The sequence below is a fragment of the Anastrepha ludens genome, chromosome 2, assembly GCF_028408465.1.
Source record: "Anastrepha ludens isolate Willacy chromosome 2, idAnaLude1.1, whole genome shotgun sequence".
Taxonomy (NCBI): Eukaryota; Metazoa; Arthropoda; class Insecta; order Diptera; family Tephritidae; genus Anastrepha; species Anastrepha ludens.
This window is the reverse complement of record NC_071498.1, coordinates 113,085,571-113,110,231: the sequence shown is the minus strand read 5'-3', so window position 1 is coordinate 113,110,231 and position 24,661 is coordinate 113,085,571. Positions and strand designations below refer to the sequence as shown.

The 24,661-nt window shown below is 33.9% G+C and overlaps 1 protein-coding gene across 3 annotated transcripts in view; it reads left to right on the top strand.

Moving 5' to 3' along the window:
* Nucleotides 1-4,100: 4,100 nt before the first annotated feature.
* The window catches only part of LOC128855112 (elongation of very long chain fatty acids protein 7), a 124,896-nt gene continuing 104,335 nt past the window's right edge, over nucleotides 4,101-24,661 (top strand). Inside the window, exon 1 of one of the 3 annotated variants that reach the window (XM_054089754.1) lies at nucleotides 4,101-4,913. In XM_054089754.1, the coding sequence (XP_053945729.1) occupies nucleotides 4,911-4,913 (3 nt within the window). In that variant the 5' untranslated portion in view covers nucleotides 4,101-4,910. The other 2 variants (XM_054089753.1, XM_054089752.1) reach the window with 2 other exon arrangements.

Sequence of the window (24,661 nt, the reverse complement as noted above, 5' to 3'; positions counted from 1 at the left end):
TTGTAGAAGCTGTCTTAACACAGAAGAACAGGAAACAATCAGATACCTCCTATGTGAGTGTGAAGACTTTGTCAGTCGCACTCGTGGTAGTGCATTCTTAACAGATGTAGCAGATATAGCGCATTTAAAGCTAACGAAGCATTGTTCGACAGAATGGTTTAAAAAGATGGACAGATGCACTTCCAGCAGAACTGTTTAAGGCCGGCGGCAATGTGCTGATTGGGTGCATGCATCAGCTTATGAGTAAAATATGGCTAGGAGAAAGCATGCCCCATGATTCGAATCTCAGTGTCCTTTGTCCTGTGTTGCAGAAAAGCGTCCCTACTATATGCGCCAACTACTGGGGGATCAGTCTTATTGCCACCTCATATAAGGTTCTGTTGAGCGTGTTGTGTGAAAGCCCATATGCCAGCTCACTGATTGGACTTTATCAGTGTGCTTTTAGATCTGGAAAGTCCATCATCGACTAGATCGTAACACTACGCCAAATTCTGAAAAAAAACCATGAAAAAAACGACGTAACTCACCATCTCTTTGTCGATTATAAGGTTGCTTTCGATAGCCCGATAAGGGATCGCCTATATGCCACAATGTCTGAGGTCAATATTCCCGCAAAACTGATTCGACTTTGCAAAATTACATTGAGCAACACATCCAGCTCTGTCAAAGTAGGAAAATACCTCTCCGAAACTTTCAATACCGAACGAGGTTTCAGACAAGGCGATCCACTATCGTGCGAGCTCTTCAACTTCCTCATGGAAAGGGTACTGCGGAGAGCCAGTGTTCATCGAAATGTCACTATTTTCACCAAAAGTATCCAGCTTATTGCATATGCTGATGACATTAACATCATAATATATAATAACTGCAAGCGAGATGTTACCCCGGCATTTTCCGCCATCGAAAGGGAGTCAAATAGAGTGGCTCTAGCGGTTAACGAGGGCAAGACGAAGTATATGATGTCCACTAGAAAATATACGCATCGTTTTGTATCCAGAATTTCAGCGGACAACTATAGTTTTGAAATCACAACAACACACGATCTCTGCCTGGAGATAAGCCGACGAATCACGGTAGCTAATAGGTGTTACTATGGTCTCAGTAAGGAAGTGTGGAGCAGAGACCTCGCTCGCCCAACAAAGGAACACTCTACTGCTCGTGCTACTCTCTGGCGCTGAAGCATGGGTCGGGTCGCAAACTGATGCAGCAGCTCTTGGGGTATTCGAGGGAAAGACTCTTCGGAGAATCTTCGCTCCTCTTCGTGTTGCCTAGGACGAGGTGGGCATAGTAAAGCGCATCAATATTCAGCGGTTGCGCTGGCTGGGCCACGTCGAGCGTATGGATGCAGAAGCTCCAGCAAAGAAGGTGTTCGGATGGCAAGTGCTCGTCGGTAAGAAATTTCCCTCGAATGAAGAGGTTATCAATGAAACTGAGGCCTATTTTGAGGGAAAAGGTAAATCATTCTAGAAAAGTGGTATTGAAATGTTAGATCGGCACTGGAATGATTGTATTGTTTTTGATAAAAATTACGTTGATGAATAAAGTTAACAGTAATGTAGTGTACATGGCGGATTAATTGCAAACATCGGTGGACCAACACAGAGCAGAAGAAGGCTTATAATGACGGCCACAAACTCAATTCCCCTGTACGGTAGCGAAATATGGGAAAATGCGCTAAACTGTAAAGCCAAGCGCAAAGCACCGGAGGCTGTGCAATGAACAGCGGCACCAGAGTTGCCTCAACCTACCACACTGTCTCTGGCGCTGCAGTCTTTGTAACCAGCGAGGAGATACCCGACGACCTCATGGCCCCGGAACGAATGGATGCCTGGGATACCAAGAAGAAGCACGTCATCGCTAGCGTCGTGGAATGGAGATGCCAAATCATGTTGCGGTGGAAAAGCGGATGGGACACTGAACCGAGCGGCAGATGGACGGCGAAACTACTCCTTCAATAAGCAAATGGGTCGAAAGGATCTTCAGGGAAGTGAACTTCTTCTTAACTCAGCTCGGATACTTCTGGAGATACCTATACCGGATAGGCAAGGGATACGAACCCAAGTGATTATACTGCGAAGCGCCGTGACATGTGGCCCGCGAAAGAGATGCTCTGCGCCGCGCAACAGAATGAGCAAAATGTTCGAACGCGAGGATAACTGGAATGCGGTAAAGGATTACATCGAGAACGTACTACGCGGAAAAAAAGATATAGATTGATACAGTGCAACAAAGCGAAGCCGCACAGATGGACACACAAGAAGGCCAGCCTATTGTATGAAAGCTGGCTACAAATACGGTGGACCCGGACGTTAGTGAATAAAATTGGTCTTTTATAGATGCCGTTCTGGGTCCTACCGAAGTAATGCAGAAAGTAGTCCCAAGAAGGGTGTCTCGCTAGAAGGAGAGGAATGTTTGTTTTTGGCCACACCACTCAACGCAGTAGAGGGCGGTCGCTGTAAGTGCAAAGCCATTTTGAGCCCTACCTCACCCACCAAAAAAAAAACACTACAAACGCGCGAAAAAAATGGGTACATATACATGACGTTCCAGAAAAAGTGGATTAGGTTTTGCACATTACAGTATGCATAAGGTGGAGCAAAATAAATCACCCAAACGGGTAAAGATTTCCATTACTCAAAAGTTTTCCAAAAGCAAAATAGGATGATTAGTTTTGCGCCACCTTGTACAACTGCTTAAACTAGAAATTTACAAAGTTTTGCTCGCTTTTACAAGCTCCTACAAATGTATATGTTTTTAGGCATATGCGCACACACACATACATACATTATATACTTATAAATTTACATGCGCAAAATGTGGTCAAAGTTTGAATTTTTTGTTTCACAATAGACATAAAAAATTTGTTTACGCTAATTGAGTTGACCCAACAGCCCCTTATATTCACAAAATAAAAAGCAGACATATTTATTTAAAATTTTATTTTTAGAACTGAAGTATCAAATATAATTTACAAGTGCTTGTGTTTAATTATTTATTTTTATTTAATTTATTTCAATTCACTCAACCCAACAACAAGAACAGTTGCTTTTTTCTTGCAATAAAATATTTTTTCCTTTGTGAATTAAATATGAACATTAATATAAATACCCAAACATACATAAATATTTCATGAATAGTTTTTGCGCTGGGAAGCCTCAACTGCATGCAAATCGCTGCCTTTGAGAGATGTTTTAGCACAGCTAAAGAAAATATAATAGTTAGTTTGCAAAGTGTTTCAAAATTTTTGGTCAATTAAAGTAAAAACAAAAAAATATAGTTACAATAGTTACAAAGCTCAATATATCCTGTAGGTGAAGGGCATGCAGTTATGGGTAAAAGGGGGCGCATAATCATCAGTAGAAAAGATGCATGTAAATAGAAATTTATACATATATTGCAGCAAACTAATCTTTCAAGACTTTACATATGCGAATCGAAATTCTTACCACTATTATGTCTTTTTCGCTCTTGAGTGAAATATAGTCATTTGAGCTTATTCTTCACCAAAATCAGCCGTAAACTACTTCAATAAAGTAAAAAAAAATAAATAAAATTACTGCGCTCTTACTTCGTACTCTTTTCTTATTTACTGTCGCCATAAACAAGATGAAACACGCAGCGCCAGAGACATGTGTATATATGATAATCTACAATATGATTTTCATCAGCACACATAACTGGCGCGATGCGATCATGATCTGTTAGCGACTGAACGACAGGTTAGCACATTGAGCGTAAAGTGCAGCTTCCACTGGCGGAAGCTGTTGAATGCGATTGTAAGACACAACCGATAAGTTTTATTTTGTTGCTAGCACTCATAAGTGTGTGTGTGTGCGAGATTTGTAGAGTAAAGCAGCAACTACTACGGCCGACTGGAAGTAGACGGGAAGTATCTACTTGCATGCTTACACACACGCACGTTACCTAGTTGAACATATGTGAGCGCGCCAAATTCACGCTCAAAACTCGTCGTGAATGTTTCACTCAGAATATAGGAAAGTCACTTAAAGAGACGACTCACTCATTGCTTAGCTGGCTCCAATACGCTGTATGCGCTCCATATAAAAGTAAAGCGACGATGCGGCTTGGAACTTATTTCAGTGATTTTTGTACGAACGTTGAAACGTTGAATGGCTCCACAGTAGCCAACGGAAATTCATGCACACACATACATATATATATATATATATATGTATATAGGGTCAACCGAATAGTCTCACAAACATAAATGGTCACAATTTGTACATACATACACACACATGATTGAACAAAAGCGAGCATTGAAAAGTGTTAGAAACGGATTTTGAAGGCGAACAAAAAGGAAACGCGTATATTTCCGGTGGTGCGCTAAAAATAAATCGAGTATAACGAATAAATATTTGTAAAATAAATATAAAGAAATAAAATAAAGGATACTTAATTAAAATATTTTTTTTATTTAGTTGTGAAATAATATAAAAGTGTGTCTAGCAAGGATTTGACTTCTAGCGTGTTTAAGTGATATTTTAGCGTGTTTAATAATATCAATTTGAACAAAAGATTGAAAATTATTCAACCCATATACTTAAAATAATATTGTAATCACAAATAAATTGTTAAATGAAAAACCAAAACGTTAGTAAATGAATTGCGTCGAAAAATTGAAAATATAAACTAAAATAATTTATTTAATCATAATTGCCTACGGTAGTGGTCTTAAAATTTTTTATATAAGCAACCAAATCATCAAGTACTGGATTACGGGTTTCAGTGAGCCATTTTCAACGTTTCAATTACAACAACAGCATTCATTAAATATCAGTATTGATTAGTGCGAGTTTGGCAATAATTTATGCTTGGCATCTCATTTCCTTAGGCGACTTAAGGTTTTTAAATTTAAACAACAAAAAAAAAAAGAAAAACTGCAAAAAATGGTGAGTACAGATTAAAACTCTATTAGTTTAAAAATAAAAAAATTTCACACGTGACAGTTTTTTAGTGTGAAAATCATTTAAATAAATTCAAATTTGCAGGCAAAAGAGAAATTTGCGTGTGGTTGCCATAAAAATATGTATAATTTAAATTAAATGGTAGCGTGTAAAGCAAATGTCTTACTTGGCTGAATAACGCGACTTAACTATAACCTGCTAGATATGTCTGTATGTGCAAATGATAATTTATTTATCAAATTCAAAATGTTACAAGAAAATAAAGTAAAAAAGTGGAATGAAGTAAATAAAGTAAGAAATAAAAAATAAATTAAATAAAATTAATTAATATAAAATTATATAAGTGAAGAAAAAAAGAATAAAAAATAAATAAATAAAATTAAAAAAAAAAACGGCAAAAAATTTAATAAATATAATAACAAAATAAGTTATGGTAACAAAGTAAATGGAACTAAATTTAATTAAGTTTCAGTAAACCGAAACTAAATTAAACAAAACCAATTAAAATAAAAATAAATAATATATAATAAATCAAGTATAAAAAAATATTTATAAAAACAAAAAAATTAAACAAAACAAAAAAAAATTAAATTAAATTAAAATAAAAACAAAAATAAATAAATAAAACAAAAAATATAAATTCAGTTATATTAAATTAAATTAAATTAAATTAAATTAAATAGCAAATTGAGTAGATATACTAATAAAATTAATTGAACTGAATCAAATGAATTTAAAATAAACTAAAATAGTAAATTAACGGTAATTAACTTAAATTATAACAAGTAAGCGAAACAAAATAAAATAATAATAAAACGGAATAAGAAAAAGGACAAGTTAAATTTCGGTTAGAAAATTTAATTCAAATTTAAGTAAATATTAAAATTAAATAAATTAAATAAAAAAAAAAACAATTAAACTAAACAAAATAAAATTTATAGTATAAATTATTTTAGCAAATTGATTAAATAATAATACTAAAATAAATTAATAATAATTAAAAAAATGTACAAAATTAAATTGAATTAAATAAAAATTAAGTTAAGTGAATGAAAGAAGGAAACAGAAGAAAATAAAATATACTAAACTAAAAAAAGTCCCTTCAACCTAATCGAAGTTAAATTTAAAATAATCTAAATTAAGAAAAAAGAATAAAATAATATATTATATAAAAATAAATCAATAAATAATTGAATATATAAAAAACAAAAGAAAAAGTTTCATAACAAAGAAAATACTGTAGTAAATTGAATCAATATAATAATAAAATAAATTAATAGTAATAAAATAAAATAATGTAAAATAAAATAAAAATAAGTGAGATAAAATATAATTAAATAAAATTCTATTAAGCTCAACTGAACTAAATTAATTTAATCTGATCTAAATTTCACCGAATTAAAAAACAAATGTATTATATTTACATAAAAATAAAAATAAATAAAATACTTAGAATAAATAAAAATAATATTAAATAAATTTAAAACAAGAAATTAAGTAAATGGAAAATAATGAAATGAAAGAAAATAAAATTTTGATTAATTCACCTAGAATAAATTGAAATAAATTAATTAAAATTAATTTAAATTAAATTTAACTCAGTTAAATAAAATTAACTTAAATAAAACAAAAAGAAATAAAATAAAATTAAGTTAGATTAATCCGAATTAAAGTATAGTTAAATTGATTTAGTTTTCATTTGAGAAAATTAAAATTATTAAAATATATAAAATTAAAAAAATCAAAATATATAAAATATGACACAAAAATAAGTAAAATAAAATAAAATAATAATAAATCAGATAAATATAATAAAAAAGTATAGTATAATAATAAAAAATTAACTCAATTAACCCAAAGTAAATTAAGTAAATGAAAGAAAATAAAATATAATAAAATAAAATGAACACAAAATAAAATAATACAAGTTAAATGAATGCAAGAAAAAAAAGAAAATTAAATAAAAAAAAATATTATAGCAAAATAAATAAACATAATAATAAAATAAATTAACAATAATAAAAAAATTAACAAAATTAATTTGGACTAACTTAAAGTAAATTATGTAAATGAAACAAAAAAAAAAATAATAATATAAAATAAAAATTAAATCAAATAAAATACCGTAATTGACTAAATATAAAAGTAAGCTAAATTAATAATAACACAAAGAATTATACAAAATTAAATTGAATTAATTTTAGATAAATGAAATAAATGAAACAAACAAAATCAAATAAAATAATAATAAATAAAATAAAAAATACACTATAATAATATAAAATTTAACAAAATCTAATTGAATTCACTTTAACTAAATTAAGTGAATGAAACAAAATAAAATAATATAAGCTTAATAAAACAAAAATAAATTAAATAAATGAAAAAAAAATATTAAGAAAATTATATCAATTTAAATACAACAGTAAATTGAAAACGTATTATAAAAAAATAAATTAATAATAATAAATAAATTATACAAAATTAAATTTAATAAACTTAAATTAAATTAAGTAAATGAAAAAAAAAATAATAAAATGTAATTAACCTAAAGAATTGAACTAAACTAAGCTAATGTTTTTGTTTTTTTGCGGGGTTTAAAATGCAGCATCAAAGCAGACTAGAAGACTTACCCTCGTATGGAACCGTCGCCCAACCTGGACCCGCTTTCGCATTACTTCAGAGTGGCGTTACATCTTCCGCATTACAAAGTATATGCCCATATGCCTGCGTCCAGGTCCCGCTAAATTAAATTAAAGGAAATAATATTAAATAAATTTAATAACAGAAACATTTAATAAATTCTTTAAATAGAATCAAATAATATTCAAAAATTAAATTCAATTAAGTAAATTAAAAGAAGCAGTAAAATAAATTAAAGTAAAATGCTATAAAATACCACCACACTTTGTGCGCTTTCCTACAAAGTACGTTCACCCTAACGCAAGCAGGAAATGACCTAAATTTTTTATTTTTTTTATTAAAGTTAAAAATTGCTTTCATTTCTTATTTATTTGCTGTAGCTAAAGGGTGCACAATTTTGCAAATCAGCGCTTTTCCTTCGTTCACGTACCCCTTGCGCAAGCGGCCAACCTGAAAATCGAGCCAGCCTCACTTTTAGGGCACTTAAAGGTGCAACACCTTCAGCTATGAATTTGGGTCAGAAGACTGTTTAGACCATTTTTGACTGACTGTTAAGACTGTTTTGTGTGCTCATATACACACATACATATATAATTCGCAACTTTTTTGATTATATTTCGCTTTATTTTAAACTTCTTGTTTTCGCTGCACAAAACACTTTCTGCACGTGGGCACTATTGATGGGTTCAAAGAATTGGGACGTGGTATTGGTATTGGCGTTTATTGCAATTTCAACCTAAAAACGCATAGTAAGCAGCTGATAAAATACAATAGAGGAAAAAAATCAAAAAAAAAAAACAAAAAAAATTTTGTTTAATTCAAAAAAATTAAAACATGAAAAAAATGGAATGGGGAAAACCTCAAATAAAAATTCATGGTCAAATTACAAAACTTAAATAACAAGAAGAAGCAGAAGCAGCAGAAGCAGCAACAACAAACACACCGAAAAGAAACTGCAGACGGCTTTGTGCTCGATCGCTGGGTTACTTGTTAGCTCGACAACTGAGCTGAATTGTCTCTGATTGTTGGGCGATTGCAGTTGCTGGCCCTTGGTTGATGGCTGTTGGTGCAGAAGTTGCTGAAGTTGATGACTTTGGTTTGATCATTTTTTGCTTCATTTCAGTTCAATATTGTTATACCTTTTTCACTTTTTATTATGTCTTGCTCTTTCGGTTCACCTTACACTGTGTGTTGTTTGTGCTGCTGCGGCTGTTGCTGGTGCTTCTTCGGTTCCACATTAAAATAATATTGCAAAACGAAAATGAAACAAGCTGGTTGATCCACGATGTTGTGTAGGTCTGGTCATCCTGAGCGCAGCATCATCTGCTCTGTAGGCAACAACAAAAGTAGCTACTGCACACACATACATATGTACGTACATATGTAGAGAAATAAAAACGAAATGGCAGTATAAAATATGAAAATGTAAAAATGTGGTAATTCAATGCTTCAGCATATTTATTTAGCTCATAAGCCAAAAAAATTGTAGTGATAGCAACCGTGAAGTTGTTGCAATAACAAAAACAACTGCCATGAAATCAGTTCGCCAATGTTTGCTTTTGCTTACAAAAAAGCGCTCAAAATGCATACAAATATGTAGATATATATATACATATCTACAATAGAGCGTCCATCAAATACATACATACATACATATATGGGATGTGCAAAATTGTATTTTGATTTTGCTCTCCGCCCATTTTTCAGATTTGCTTTAAAAATAAGATGTTTTAAAAATAGGTAAGATCCACATCAAAACTAATTTTCTCTAGTGGAAAATAGCAGTGCTAGCTAATTTAAAAGCTCAAAGAATAGCCTAAAAACGTCCCAGTTAATTATCGTTCTATAAATCGAAAACTAACATTTTTGGGCGGTGAGCGGTAAAAATATTTTTATTTAGAAACGAGTGCGAAATACATCTTTCACATATATTTTTCGCATGCACGAGTTTTAATTGCGTTTGAAGCAATGAAAGCCAGAATTTTCCAAAAAAATTTGTATCAGAATTTCTTTGAGGGACTTTTATGAATTTTTGAAAGACCGATAAAAATGTTCTCCATACATCAATGAATTGAGTATTAAGTACAGATAAATTTGAAACAAAAAAATATTATTTTTTAAATCAGAATTTTCATAGAATGCAGAATATCCTAAAGTTGTCGATTCAAGTATGGATTGACGACTTCATGAGGCCTACACATAGTAGAGGTTGCCCTGAGTTGAGCTCTTGTAGAGTAGCCAAGTGCTTTGTGAAAGAACTACATAGGAAATTAGCGACCTTTCTCCTAAAACTTAGTAGAAAGGACCTGAGAGTACTGGTTCCTCAGTTTTAAAAATATCAGGCTGAAATTTTGGTAAGCAATGCCCATCTCTTTCAACGTAAATTAGTTGCTCAGTTTTAAAAATATCAGGCTGAAATTTGGTAAGCAATGCGTTTTCACATTGCCACTTTAATTGGTAATTAATAATTAAAGTTTTGTGTCATAGAGATCGGTGCAGATTACAGTAATACTTTTCTATATTCATGAAAGGTATGAAGCCTGCGCAGAGTAGTCTAAACTTGATAGTTTTTGAGTTATCCAACGGCAATTAACTCTATTTGTTTGTACATATTTTTTTCTCACCTGTACAATCTTATAGTTACTTTTATTAGAGAATTATTATTATTATTACTATTATTAATATTAATATTATGAATACTAGTTAAATATTAAGCAAGTCTACACATTATTGCCCATTCCACCACTAAAAGCTGAGTTTGCTAATATTTTAATAATTTACAGCATTTTTTAGTGTTTGTTGTGCTTTACTAATGTGCATAGATATTTTTTTGCTGCTGTAGATTTTATTAATGGAAATAAGCATGCGAAATCAATTGGTTACAATCAAATTTGTGCAGCAAAAATTTGAGTTTACACAAAATTTATGTTGAGGTGTCCGATTTAGTCATTAACTATGAGGAGTGATCTATTTATTTTCATTTATTTATTAAAACTTTCAAATATAAAAAAAGAGAAAAAAGTTGTATTATTTTAGTACAGATTTTTCCATTCTGACAATAAATTTTTCTAATTTTAAGTGAGTTATGCTTTGTGCCTATGGTAGGAAGGTAGGTGGGTCGAAATGGCAGTCGGACTTTAAACCAACTCACGTAGACTAATACCGATCCATTGAGATTCCACAGTAGCAGTTTACCTGACATTCCTCGTTAAACCACTTTGTTTTAAGTGCAAATCCATTGATCTGGCTGACACTTATATCCCTAAAGTCATCGGTATCATTCGAGAACGATGAGCCAAATTATCGAAACCCACTGTCATACCATGCAGGGCAGTGTCAAAGCAGATGTCTGACAGACTATTCCTCCTTCTTAGGTCGAGGGACACACTCACGCTCATGGCCCATTCTGATGCCGCGTAGCGAACCAGCCCTTCTTCCTCCTGAAACCAATGTGTACTTTTCAAAAATTTTATGAGATCCTTAATTTCGACAAAGCTGAGATCTTCCAATTCATTAAAGGAATGTCCACCCAAAATGGCGAGTCTACGTCTGGTTAGAGCAGGATAGTGACACAGATGGTGTGGGATCATCTCTTCCTCTTGTTTGTCTAGACAACTTCAACAACAACGCCCATTCTTTAGGCGTCCCTACCGATTAGGCAGTGCCCCGTAATAACTGAATTCAGTGTGTTAAGACTTCTTCTTAGTAGAAGTTCCTCTGCGTTTACCATTAAGAGTCGGCCACAGCTGTCGGATGATTTTTCAAGTGCCTTCATTAGGCCATTTTTCATTCGCTACTCTTACAATTTCTTTGCGAATACATAGTTTACATGTTTGCAAGGGTATACCTATATCAGTGTCTATGTACTCATCAATCAAGTTGGTACCGGTTTTTGCTAGTTCATCGGCTTTGCAGTTCCCCTCAATGTCAATGAAACCATGTTATCATTAGGTGAAATGACTCAATGGTATCAAAACGACGCTTTAGTGCTACTTGGGTGGTGCCAGCCAGGTACTTCAATAATATTACCTACATACCTACCTAACTTCAAGATCGGTATCTCAACGTTCTCAACAATTAGGCATCCATGCATCGACTGTTTCCATGCATGTTGACGTGCTCATGGTGGGCATTTAAAAGAGGTCATGAGGTGAAACCTGAAATAAGCTAAATTTTGACATGTCTTATTTCAAAACAATATCTAGGTATATCTTCTGAAAGACCCTTTATTATGTATACAATCAAAGACCATTTAAATAAAATTCTGTCTTAGTTTTCGTATTTTAGCGCGTTTTAACAATAAAACAAGAAATTAAATTATTATTTTTATGTTGCTTTTTCGAGTTCAATTAGAATGCATCTCCAAGAACTCTTGACTGGCCGATCTTTATCAACGTTTCATACATCCTCTGAAAAGTCCTTGCCAGGCTGCAAAGAGGTAGTGTCACCACAATCTTTTAGTATTACATTTGGGCTTACGAAATATTCCCTTTTCCTAGTAACTAAGTAATATGTGGTTATATATGCGGCAAAATATCGCCCCACTTTGAAGATAAGAGAAAACCAATTGGTAGACTTTTAGTTGCTTTTTAGAGGTTGGTGCAATATTTTCGTTACTCTCCAGAACTTTTTTTCTCAATAAGGAAAACAACTGAGATGCTATTTATACAGCCTCCCTGGGCAGTTTTTCTCCTAATTACGCTTAAAAATCCCTTAACCGCCTTCATTGGGAGATTCGCCTTAAAAGCGTGTGGTAAGATGATCAGTGAATGTGGCAAATATTTTTATTTATTTTATTTGAAGGCTCAATACCAATCCATAACTAAGGGAAATCGAAAAAATAGATACCCAACTCCAGATCTTTGTATTGCCATTCTTATACGATGTTTTCTGTTTTTTGTCAGTCTATTGTACTGCACTCGGATTCCCTTTTTTATTTTCTTTAAATCTACTCGACCTCCGAAGAAATCTGAGTAGATCTTATAGTGCCAAGGAGCCAAGGAGCCAAGGTGGTCGCTTCTTAATACATCAGTGCCAATGACCTCAAGCCTGATTCGAGCGAAGGCTGGGCAGACGCACAGAAAGCGGTCCACCGCCTCATCCTCCTCTCGACATGCTGAGCAGACTGCACTGTCTGAGATGCCCACCTTTTCCATGTGATTTGCTTATAGGAAGTGGCCCGTCATCAATCCAACCAGCCGCCTACAGTCCCCTCTGCTCAATGACAGTAGGATCTGCGACAGTCGGTCGGGCATGACAGGTAACATCAGTTTTGTCCATCTGCAGCCTCTCTCAGCCTGCCAAACTCGCTTGTGGGTTAGAGTAACCCGTTTGCTAACCGTGGCTTTGATGGCTGTAGAAGAGAGTGGCAGAACGGGTTTCGGCCCATGGCATTATGCAATAATTATTACTGCAAACTTTTTTGTTAATAAATGATGGATTTTCAGCAATGACAACGTTAGTATAACAGAGGAAATTAAAAAGTTTTTATCAACACAAAAAAGTAGATGAAGTTGCATTCTACAGCGAATGTCATACAGTTTCTGAACTACCGAACACCGGGATATTATTTTTTATTTTTATATTTTTAATTTATTGGAGGTTTGCCATACCAAAATTCTATGAATTTGTCATTCGAATAAATTCCCAAGAAATAAAACTGTATACCAGCGAATGCACCTAGCAGCAATTCAATGCGCTGGAAATTTTTGTTCAAAACAAATCAAATATTTTATAAAAAATATAACTGTGTTTGTAAATAGAATATAACCAAGATGCATTAGTTTCGCTCACCGAGCGCGTGGCCAACAACAGCGACGGCACATCTGCAGCATTCAAACGCTCATTAATTAGCCGCCCAGTTGGCAGACAGTGTTACCAGAATGCATTGAAAGCCATTATATAATAAAAATTTAAACAGTTAATTTGATTGCAACGTACAGCACACGACAGGCCAGTTTTATTACAGAAAAGTCAATATAAATAGAAACAACGAAGACACAAACACACACACACATATGCATGCTAAACGTGTGTATGTATAGTATATTGAAAATGTGTAGCTATTTATTGGAGTTTAGTATTTATGTGAAAGAACCCAGCTGGAGCGGGTGTTAATTATAAGGAGGCAATAAAAAACAACAACCTATTTACGCAAAGCGCTAAAATCAATTGCTCTTTATATACATATATGAGGCCCAAACAAATTTTATTTTTCTCGATGCTACAATCTAAATTTGTTTGTATAAAATGATAATACAAATAAAATAAATTAACTGTTTGGTATAAAATGTTGACAGGTCGATATTATTTAATTTCCTATTTTAATTTAATCCCGGAAATGCCAACAACAATGGAACTCTATGCTTAACTGGAAAAAAATATTTAAACTAGTTTTTATGTGGACCTTGAAAATATAATATAATTTTTTTTAATTTTATTTTTTTAATTTGGTTAGTATTCAGGCTTGAATATTGAATACAAAAATGTTGAGTAAGTAGTTTGACAGCTGCCACATCCCTTATCTTCACTTTATGATGCCAAACCAAAGCATTATTTATTTTTCCCTCAGGACGCTTAAAGAGAGAGCTTTCAGAGTATTTACGGCAATTTGATTGACATTTGATTTCCGATTTAGTTGAAAATTCTTAGAAATCAAAACAAAATTTCCAGCAGGGCCACTTATTTACACAAATGTTTCTGCTTTAGCATTTCTCTCTACAAAGAAGAGATAAGGGCGAACACTCTGCCGTGCGAAGTGGGTTTGAGGTTGTAGGGGGTTGATTCCTTATACGTATGTTTTTGTAGTATTTGCTAAATTGCGATAAACATTTACTATAACTCGGGTATGTGTATGTATGCGCAACCTATAGAGGTGAGTGAAACACACGGCAGTTACTCATGTGACGTGCCGATATCTAACAAGTATAAGAGCATTGGTTAGAGCGGTGAAGACGCGGCGCCAGCAAACACCGGCCTCCACAAAACAAATGGTTTTTTTTTCTTGATTTTTCAACTTCGGTAATAGTAACTGTTAGTAGATGTGCGTAGGTCTATGAAACCGGCAGTAAATGCAACAGGCAGTAGGTTGATTAGTCAATTGCATATTATTTGCTTGGTTTGGTCGCCGGACAAATCGTGCGAAACTTGACGCGGCGTCGTGGTAGCGATGCAAATGGTCAATTCGACCTTGCATGCAATGCAATACGGTTGTAATTCTATATATCGATTGGATAAGTGCAGTTGAAGAAATAACAAAACGAAAACAAAAAACTATGGTAATTGAAAACATCTGCATGCAAAGTCAAAGTTTTCAAGTTGAACTACAGCTGGCGGTGGCAATGAAAGTGAAAGAACTAAATTGTGTGGAAAGAAATGGAAAGAATTGAGTTTCGAAATTAAAATTATAAAAAGTAAATTAAAAAAAAAATTAAAAAATAAAAAATTAAAAAAAAAATTAAAAAAGTAAATAAAATCAATAAAAATAAATAAAATAAAATAAAAACTTAAATAAAAAATAAATAAATAAATATACTATAAAATGAAAAAGTATATACTATCAATGCAGTGATCCTCAGGCAGCGTTTAAAGGGGGAACAGCTCTAATAAAGCGTTTTTTTGCATATCAGCGCAACAGCTCGTTTTATCAGAGCAGATAATGTTAACTTTCTCTGGTTTTATCTATAGTTTTATACACTACTTAAATACATATTCATACGTTTATATGTCCGAGTATATGAGTACTTATACACAACAAACAAAGCGCGTATTTAGCAACAAAATGAATTCTTTATATTCGACCAACTTGGAGGCAATTGAAGTAAATTATATTAAATAAATCGTATTTAAGCTTGCCTGGTATGTGGAATCGGGGTTATAAATCATTAAATAAGGGAAGTTGTTTTCCGTTATGAACTCAAAAGACTTCGTGAATTACGAATATATCAAACGGGTGTAACTGAAAGAACAGCCACTCTTTCCATGTAAAGTAATATTCGAAAGCAATTTTTTTCCAAAAAGTAACTTAAAAGCTAACTTTTAGAAACTTTCTTTCCGTCACACGGTAATGAACACTATCCTGCAGTAATTGTGAAATTAAATTGCGAGCATTGACAATTAATACCCATAATCGGCTATTAAAAATAAACGATTGGCAATAATGAAAAGGCTACCGTCTCTATGATTTAAAGTAAAAACTGCATTCAGAACAAATAAATTGTTCAAACAATTTTAAAGTTTGACTTTAATTCAAACAAATAATTCAGCATACAACTTTACCATTAATAAACAATTCACATATAAATATTATACCATATATTCGTATAAACGCACTCTTAATTTTAGCTGTACTACCCTCTCTCTCTCGGCCTCTGTTTTCTCAATGCATTGCTCACAACAACTTTTAACTCACATTGTTTATCAAGATAGCGGAAATTTAGATTGCATGCAAAATTCGCGTTTCGTTGTTGTTGTTATACATAAATCGTAGCTTTTTAAATATCTTACCAAAAATAAGGAAATATTCATTTAAACGCACCTTAATAAAGAAGCCGAAAACATTGAAGTGAATAAAAAACCAACTTTTTTTGCATTCAATTGATAATTGGCAAGTTTTTTTAACAATTTAAGAGCAAAATTATTTGATTAATATGCTTTTTAAGATTCCTATCAAAATGCCAAAAGGAAAGTATCTTAATGATACGGAAAAGGTCCAAATCAGGCTTCACCATAAGGGGGGTTATTCAAATCGAGAGGCTGGGCGAAGAAGCGGACGATTAGAGGCAGCGGTGCGCTCTTTTTTCAAAAAGGGCAAAAATTATGGCGTGAGAAGGGCAAAAAGACAATAAAAAGCTGATTAACCGCCAAATAAACCACCAGGAAGCCCTGAAAAGTTTTTTAAATTCGACTCAAATTAAAGAGAAGCTGGGTCTTCCAGTAACAGACAAGCACATCGTATACATTTTACAAATGGAAAACTCGGTGTACAAGCCTGTGTTGAAAACGCATCACAGACAAGCCCGTTTAGACTTCCCTCAAAAACACATGCAGTGGGAAACTGAGTGGCATTTTAACACCATTTAATGAATTGAGAAAGCAATTAATGGGTTGGGGCGTGACTATCATTCAACGCAATGATAGAACAAGGAGAAAATAAGAAGCCTCCGAGTGTATTTTTGTCATGAAAAAGTTCCTCATGAAAAAACAATCTATCGTTCGGAGACGGCATGAAACTATATGCCACTCCATTTGTGGAAAAACTCCAACTCGCACGCCACAAATAGAAGAAAGAGCTTGGTCCAACATCTGTTCGGTCCAAAAATATGTGATTTTGCAAATCCCTTCAGATTCTTTCAAGCCAACGAGATTTAGTGTAATAATAGGGAAACACTTCACCACACTAAATAATAATAAACATAAGTTCGTATTTAAGTTCGTCCTTAACTGTACTGAGCGACCAGCGAGTAGGCATTTCTGATATCAAAAAGTTTGTCATAAAAACCGGAGACAGCATCTGTAGATCTCTTTATTTGTGGCGCAAAAGCAAGAAGCACACCGAAGGAGGAGCTCGGCTTGATTTTATATAGTTGATCATAGTGGATTTCTACTTAAGCTCTGCTGTGGTTTCGAAGCTAGAAAATTTGTCCTCGTTCAGTAGTCTTACTTGGGAACATAAGGCTTCCGCAAAACATTTAAATCTTATTCTGTTCACCGCTGTTCTCTTTACGACATCCCATGTTTGGTTAACTGTTTCTAGTTCACGAAGGTTAGAACGCCTCCAAGTATTTCGTGGACGACCGGAACGACTGTGTCCTTGTGGGTTCCATTCCAATGCTGCCCTGCTAATGCTTTCCCTGTCCTTTCTGAAAGTGTGCCCGATCCATCGCCATTCACGACCACTTATCACCTTCTCGATTGGATCTTCCTCGGTGATCTGCCATAAGTCCGTATTTCGGGTGGTATTCGGCCAAAAAACTTTACATATTATGCGAAGGCCTTTATTTGTGAGCGGCCGCCGTAGCCGCATGGGTTAGTGCGTGACTGCCATTCGGAATTCACAGAAATAACGTCGGTTCGAATCTCAGTAAATAACAAAATTAAGAAAAACATTGCCTCGGCAGGTAATGGCAAACCTCCGAGTGTATTTCTGACATGAAAAGCTCCTCATAAAAATATCTGCCGTTCGGAGTCGGCTTGAAACTGTAGGTCCCTCCATTTGTGGAACAACATCAAGACGCACACCACAAATAGGAGGAGGAGCTCGGCCAAACACCCAAAAAGGGTGTACGCGCCAATTATACAGGTATATCTATATATATATTTGTGAGGCTTTGTAGTTTCTGCGTAATACTTCTCGACACCAGCCGCATTTCACTGTAATATAATAGTGTGGATTTGACGCATGATTTGAATACTCTTGTTTTAGTTTTCAGCGCGATTTGTCTACTTTTCCAAATTGGCTGTAACCGTCCAAAGGCTGACCTAGCTTTACGCAGACGGTTTTCTGCATCTTCTTAAGCTCCACCATTAGTTGAAATTATGCACTCCGAGAAAATCTCAACATACTGATACTGTGGTATCACAGTGGATAAGTAACTGTCTAAGTGAGTTGATTTAAAGTCCGACTGCCATTTCCACCTACCCTACCAGTAGTCTAGGAAATAGAAAGTGTTAAAGTGCACTTTAAGCACAGGAGTGATTTTAGGGTTATGCTATACGAAATTAATTAGTTGTACAGCCAATATTAAAACTTACTCTCCCTCGCTCCCTCTCAATCACATACTCTTACTCATCCACTCACAAGAAAACGGCATTTAGTTACACACATAAATTTATGACTCTTAGCACCTTTTTTTTACTAATTCGCTTTTCAAACAATCATACTTGTGTATGTGTGTGTAAGTAAATTAAAATTAGGTTAACAAGCGTTAAATTTAACATATCTGAAATATTCTCCTTTGAACTTTGCAAAGTTGGATTTGCCTAACTGAATGATGCAACTTTTGAGAATAACATTTCCGCAAACTTCAATGTCCGATTATTATTGACAGTTGAGATATGTATGCGCGCGTATGTATGTTTCTACATGTATGTATGTATATAGTAACCGAAACCACTTAAATTATGCACACATGTGTCATATGTAGGTGTAAAGCAATTATAGACATATGCGGTTGTGGGACATCGTATATCAAACAAGCAAATAAACAAATGTATGTGTGTATATGTATCCCCTCACCAACCCTCTTCCATGGCCGAATAACAGCACCAAATTTGATCAAACTATAAACATTGACTTTTAATAACACTCCGAGTGCCACAAAAGCGACTGATTTTGTATGCTTCCAATCAGCTCATTGACACTTGGCACTTGATGAGAAGGTCAATTACTTAAATGTGTATGTGCACGTTGGTCACAAATACAAACCTAATTCAAAAATTTGACGAAGAAATGAACTTTGATTTGACTTTATTATAATTTAACGCAAACATCTTTGTCATTTGGTTTTTTGATAATAAAATAAGCAAAACGAAAAAAAATGAGTAACCAATGGCGTTCTTAGATGTGGGCGCTTAGTTTTTCAAAGTTGTTGAAGCTTTTATTGAAGGTACCGCAGACAATGCAAACACAAATATAATTCATCTGGAACTCATATTGATAATTGCAAACCAAATGTGGGTATATATGTATGTGTGTATGTATGTATACAGATCTATTGCAGATCCGAAGATAAGGAATTGAAAAAAGGCAAAAAATAGTAATTACATTAACAAAAGAAAGCATTCAATTAGATGACTCGGCATATACTGCAGGTGAACGCTTTGATATATGACGGTCAGCGGTTCAGGGCTCACACAACTCTGTAGCTGTGAACAAATTATACATTGCTAAATTAAAAAACGTACAGGTGCAATTAGGCGCTGAAATTCTGGAGAACAAAATTATGTGTGTAAATACATGAAATAGTGCAGTTTCATTGAGTTGATAAATAACTAGTTTTACAAATCATTTTAATTATACACTAGACATGATTTGTAACGTCTCTCAGGGAACATAAGGAAAATAATAATTTTAAGTGTGTTGCTTAAGGTTTATGGAAGTACTTTGGGATTCACAATATTTCTCGCTAATGAAGAAAATTTAGTCCACACACTTTTACACTTTCTTTGTTAAACATCATGGCAAATGACATATTCGGAAGCGTGAAACTAGCACATCTTTCCAATCTTCCTACTGAAATAACTCTTGAAACCATAAAATGCAATTTACTTGTGGAAGGCAGGCTTCTACCTGAAAACATCACAAGATCTCGGGATTGTTTGAAACGCTTCAGGTATTATAAAGTTTATTTTACTTTTTAACTAAATAAAAAAAAATAATAATTTTAAGTCATGACAAATTTTGATCTTTACGCGCAATATTGCTTACCTGTTTGTACACTCCATCTGCCTATTTCACAAGTGTCTGCCTATTTCATAATTGCCGTACGACGCCAGTAGTAAAAATTATAAATCTTCCGATAGGGTGACTAATTTTGCGCCACCTTGTATGCATCAATACAAAAAAAGTCAAAATATATACCAAAAAATACACGTATTCACACTCATGAAAGAAAGATTAAAAATCAATGTTTATCAATATACTTATTTTTTCTTAATTGGCGCGATAACCGCTTACGCGATTTTGGCTGAGTTTAACAAAGCGCACCAGTCGTTTCTTTCTCGTACTAACCGGCGTTAGTTGGATACATCAAGTGAAGTCAAGTCCTTGTTCAGAGGAGGCCTTCCTCTTCCTCTGCTACTACCAACTGGTACCGCATCGAATATTTTTAGAGCCGCAGTTTTTGTATCCATTCGGACGACATGACCCAGCCAACGTACCCGCTGGATCTTTATTCCCTGCGCTATGTCTATGTTGTCGTAAAGCTCAAACAGCTCATCGTTCCATCGCTTATCAACATACAACAGAATAAATCATCATCAAAATCTTAATCGCCCTTTCCGAGCCTACTCCATCACAGGCATTCGTAGCGTTCCATCATTTAATAGCTCATAACTGAACTCTGCACACTTTTGCGGTAAACCAAACTCATTACAAATTATGTGCCCATAAAGCAACCAGCTTTGATGCATCTGTAGTGCTAGCTGTCTGAAACGTAAATTAAAGCGTGGAAAATGAGCTAAGCAACCGCAAGCCAAAAAAGAAAATGCTGCCTACAATTGCCGGCCATAATTTAATGGACCAACGTACTATTTAAGCGCGCACCGCATTTCGGCCACTGCAACTGAAAATATGTACTTGTGTTCGTAGTGGCAAATAGCAAGCGGCAAGCAACAAGCGCCAAGCGCAATCACATATTTCACTTTTCAGCAGCGCCGTTTCAAGCGCTTTATGCCAGCGGCTACTGGGTGAGTGGCAGTGACAGAGGCAACCAAGCACCTCAAACAAACAGAACAAATTTTATACGTTGGCAGTGCGCATGCGCACATATGCCACATTTGCACTAATTACTTGTTGCTTTTCATGTGCTTGTTTACCTCTTTATAATTTTTTTTCGTTTTTCAGAAGTAGCAACACTGCACTGCACTGCCTTCGCTGGCATGTGATTGCCAAATGTATGCACTCCGTTTTGGCCCACGTTCTCTCGTTTATTGCTGTGCTTTGCTGCATGTTGCCTGGATTTGTTTACTTTTACGTTTTCGTTTGTATGTGTGTGTTGATGTTTTGTGTTTTTTTTGCACGCTTTTGCGTTCATATTTCAACTAAATGCGCATTTGACCTAATTACCAAATGAAACATGTTGCCACTATGCGCACTAATGCTCCTATTGCAACGCTGACACTCAGAAGGACAATATGTGTTGCACATAATGGAAACCATTCACATTCCCGGTATCTCATTCATAGTTGTAAATATGTATGTGACTGGTGCTTGTGACGATAAGTTGGAAACAAGTTTTTGATTGAATTGATCGCATAGGGGTGTTTATGTAGATAGGGAGAGATGAGTGAAGTTAGTTTGGCTCTGAACAGCTTTTGCTAGTAAAATAGTCTTTATGCGCTCTATTTCTTATTTCTTCTATTTTGTATGTGGTAATGCTAGGACAGCAAGGCGTATGAGTAATCTTTATTGGATGGATAAATGGGCTCATAAACTCATTGGGATTGATTAGCGGAAAATGGGGGGACCGAGTGTAGCGGGAGTAACACCTGTGCTTTTGGGGGAGTTCGTTTACGCGTTTATTTGTTTGAGCTCAGAAGGTTTGCTAGCGCACACAAAGCTCTCTTTGGAACTGCGAGTGAAATGGCAATTTTTTTTTTCAATTTTAAATTGTGAGCTGCTGGACTGATTTTAAATAATTTAAGAAAAAGAAACAATACTAATTATGAACAACAACAACAATGAAAAAGAAAATTAACTTTTGAAAAAAATTCTTACTAAATAAAAAAAAAATAGTTTGAGTACTAAAAATCTTTATTTTGACTTTTACGCACTTCATTGCTTGCCTATTTGTATACTGCAGCTGTCTAGTTCACAAGTGTCAAATATGATTGACGTACGATTTTTTTGATGTACCTCTAGTCCTAGCCGCCTAAATATCTCCATTTGCAAAAATTAAAAATCTTCTGATAGGATGAATAATTTTGCGCCACCTTGTAGTTGTCAAGTCAAGCGATAAATTTGTACAAATAAGTGTTTCATTAGGAGACTTCTTGCGTCTTTGCGAAACCATTTAGTGTAGGTCCCATTGTTGTGGACCAGAAAAAAAGAGACTGAGGATTCAGAAATAGATCAAATGCTGAGTAAACTCTACGAAAATTATACATTACCGAATTTGAAGAGCAAATCTCCTTCTCACATACATTGATAGACCAAATTTCAAATGGCAATTTGTATGGTTTTGAGACCCAATCTTCCAATGAGAGATACAGGAAACGATGATGATAATGGTTTGATAAAACCTTGGTATTCGAATAATCTTGCGAATATAAAGAAATTGAAGTAATTTTTAATAAATTTAAAGGAAAGAAAATTTTTCGCTGGAAAAATACAAAATATATTTAGAGATAAATTGTTTAAGTTAGTAAAGTTCCAATGTAACTTTAGAAGGAGAATAACAAATTTTAGCATAATTCGATATTTATTAGATTTAGATTTAAGGGCGATTGGGCGAAAAAAATTAACCAAATGTTTTTGTAAAGGAAAGTTTTTTTCGTTTTAGTTAGTAAAGTTAAAATAATTTGCAGAATAGTTTCCACACAAAATTTTTCTTTTTAATGATATGAAGTGGCAAGCTCTTAGTGAAAAATCGTAAATTCAGAACTTTATCAAATAGCCATTTCTAACTGTCAGGATTGAGTTTCCTTAATTGATATACCATTTAACTAAAAACGGGAAAAGTCGGAGTCTTAAACTAACATATAAAAAAGTAGATGTACTAGCAAAAAAATACATTTTTTTCAAATAATCTTTAAAATCGAATATTTCGAAAATGGTTAAATTTTGGGCATCATGTCATAAAATAAAATATAATCAGAAATGAACTAAATAATAATATCCTTAAGTATCTACGACGGCTTTTGCGGTAACTCTGCGCTCCCTTGCTTAAGTCACTCCATTTTCTTGCAATATTCGTAATATTTATCACTTTAAATTTTTGATGTTAAGTTCATTGTATGAAATTCACAAAAAATTTAACAAATTTAAAAAACATTTATCAAAATTTTCAACTTTTTTATCAGCATCCTTAAAAAACTTCTGGGTATACAGTTTTATTGGCTATGAAATTTTTGATGTAATAAAGTTTGTGTTTGAAGTCGTTTACAAATTGCGTTGATTTTTCAAAATTGTTTGTCGCACTCGATGTTGCGTATTTTCTCCGGAGGTTTTTAAGTCTCATTAAGATTATTTAAAATGAAGAAGTCAAATTATTTTTTTCAAAACTGGCATACAGTTTATTTATATATTAAAATTATATAATTTTTTTTAATATATATATTTTAATCATTTAAAATGGCGGATGTGCACTCAATTCTTCGAGGAAGGTTGTAGCGGGGCTTCTCAATCGGCGGGCATTGTAGCATCGGCGTCAGTGACCTGAATACAAAAAAACAAAATTTTTTTTGTTTATAATTGTCATAATTTCCATATGAATAACAAAAAATGAAAAAAAAAATCGCGGAATAAAATGCTTAAAAATGAATTTTGGGGCGAATTTTCCTACTATTTTTGCCTCGAAAAAATTATCGAATTGTAAATTTACATAGAAAGTAATGGCATAAAAAAGATGTGTGCAAAATTTCAAGGAGATCGGTCAATAATTTTCCGAGTTATCGTGTACGCCAATTCGAAAAAATATGGTTTTGAGAAAAACGCGTCTAAAGTCGGCAACGTAACAACACCTCTCCCAGCGCTCGAACGCAAATATATAATTTAAATTTAATTTAATATAAATTTACGTTCTAAAATTTGTTTGACATATTCTTAAAGGATTATATTAACATTTTATGAAAAAAATTTTTTTTTTCGAAATTTTACAGGTATCTGTTCTCTTAAAATAGAAACAAACTTTGATTACAACTCTGCGGACATTGAATTATATTTTTATAAAAAATGAGCCAAAAAAGTTGAGCATGACAAACATTGTGACTATTTTAAAAAGATTGGGAAGTGACTAGTGTAATTGCTGGGTGTTTGGCCGAGGTCCTCCTTCAATTTGTGGTTTGCTTGTTGAAGTTGTTCCACAATTATGCCACCGCTGAAGGGCAGATGGCTTTTTTAATGAGCAACTTTTTCATGACAGAAATACATTCAGTGATGTGTCATTGCCTCCTACGGTGGCCGCATGAAATATATAGTGAATAAAGTGCATTTTCCCAAAATTTGAATTTTGCAAACATTTGTTATTGAATTTAGGGGTACATCCCAATAAGTATTCATGAACTCATTTCAAGGGTAATAACTAACTAACCTCGCAGCGATATTTTTGGCTCGAAGATCAAGTGTCACTTAGTAGTTACCGAAAAAACAATAGAACTCCCGCGATCGGAGACTATTGGACATTGCATGATGAATAGGATTTTTTTAGTAA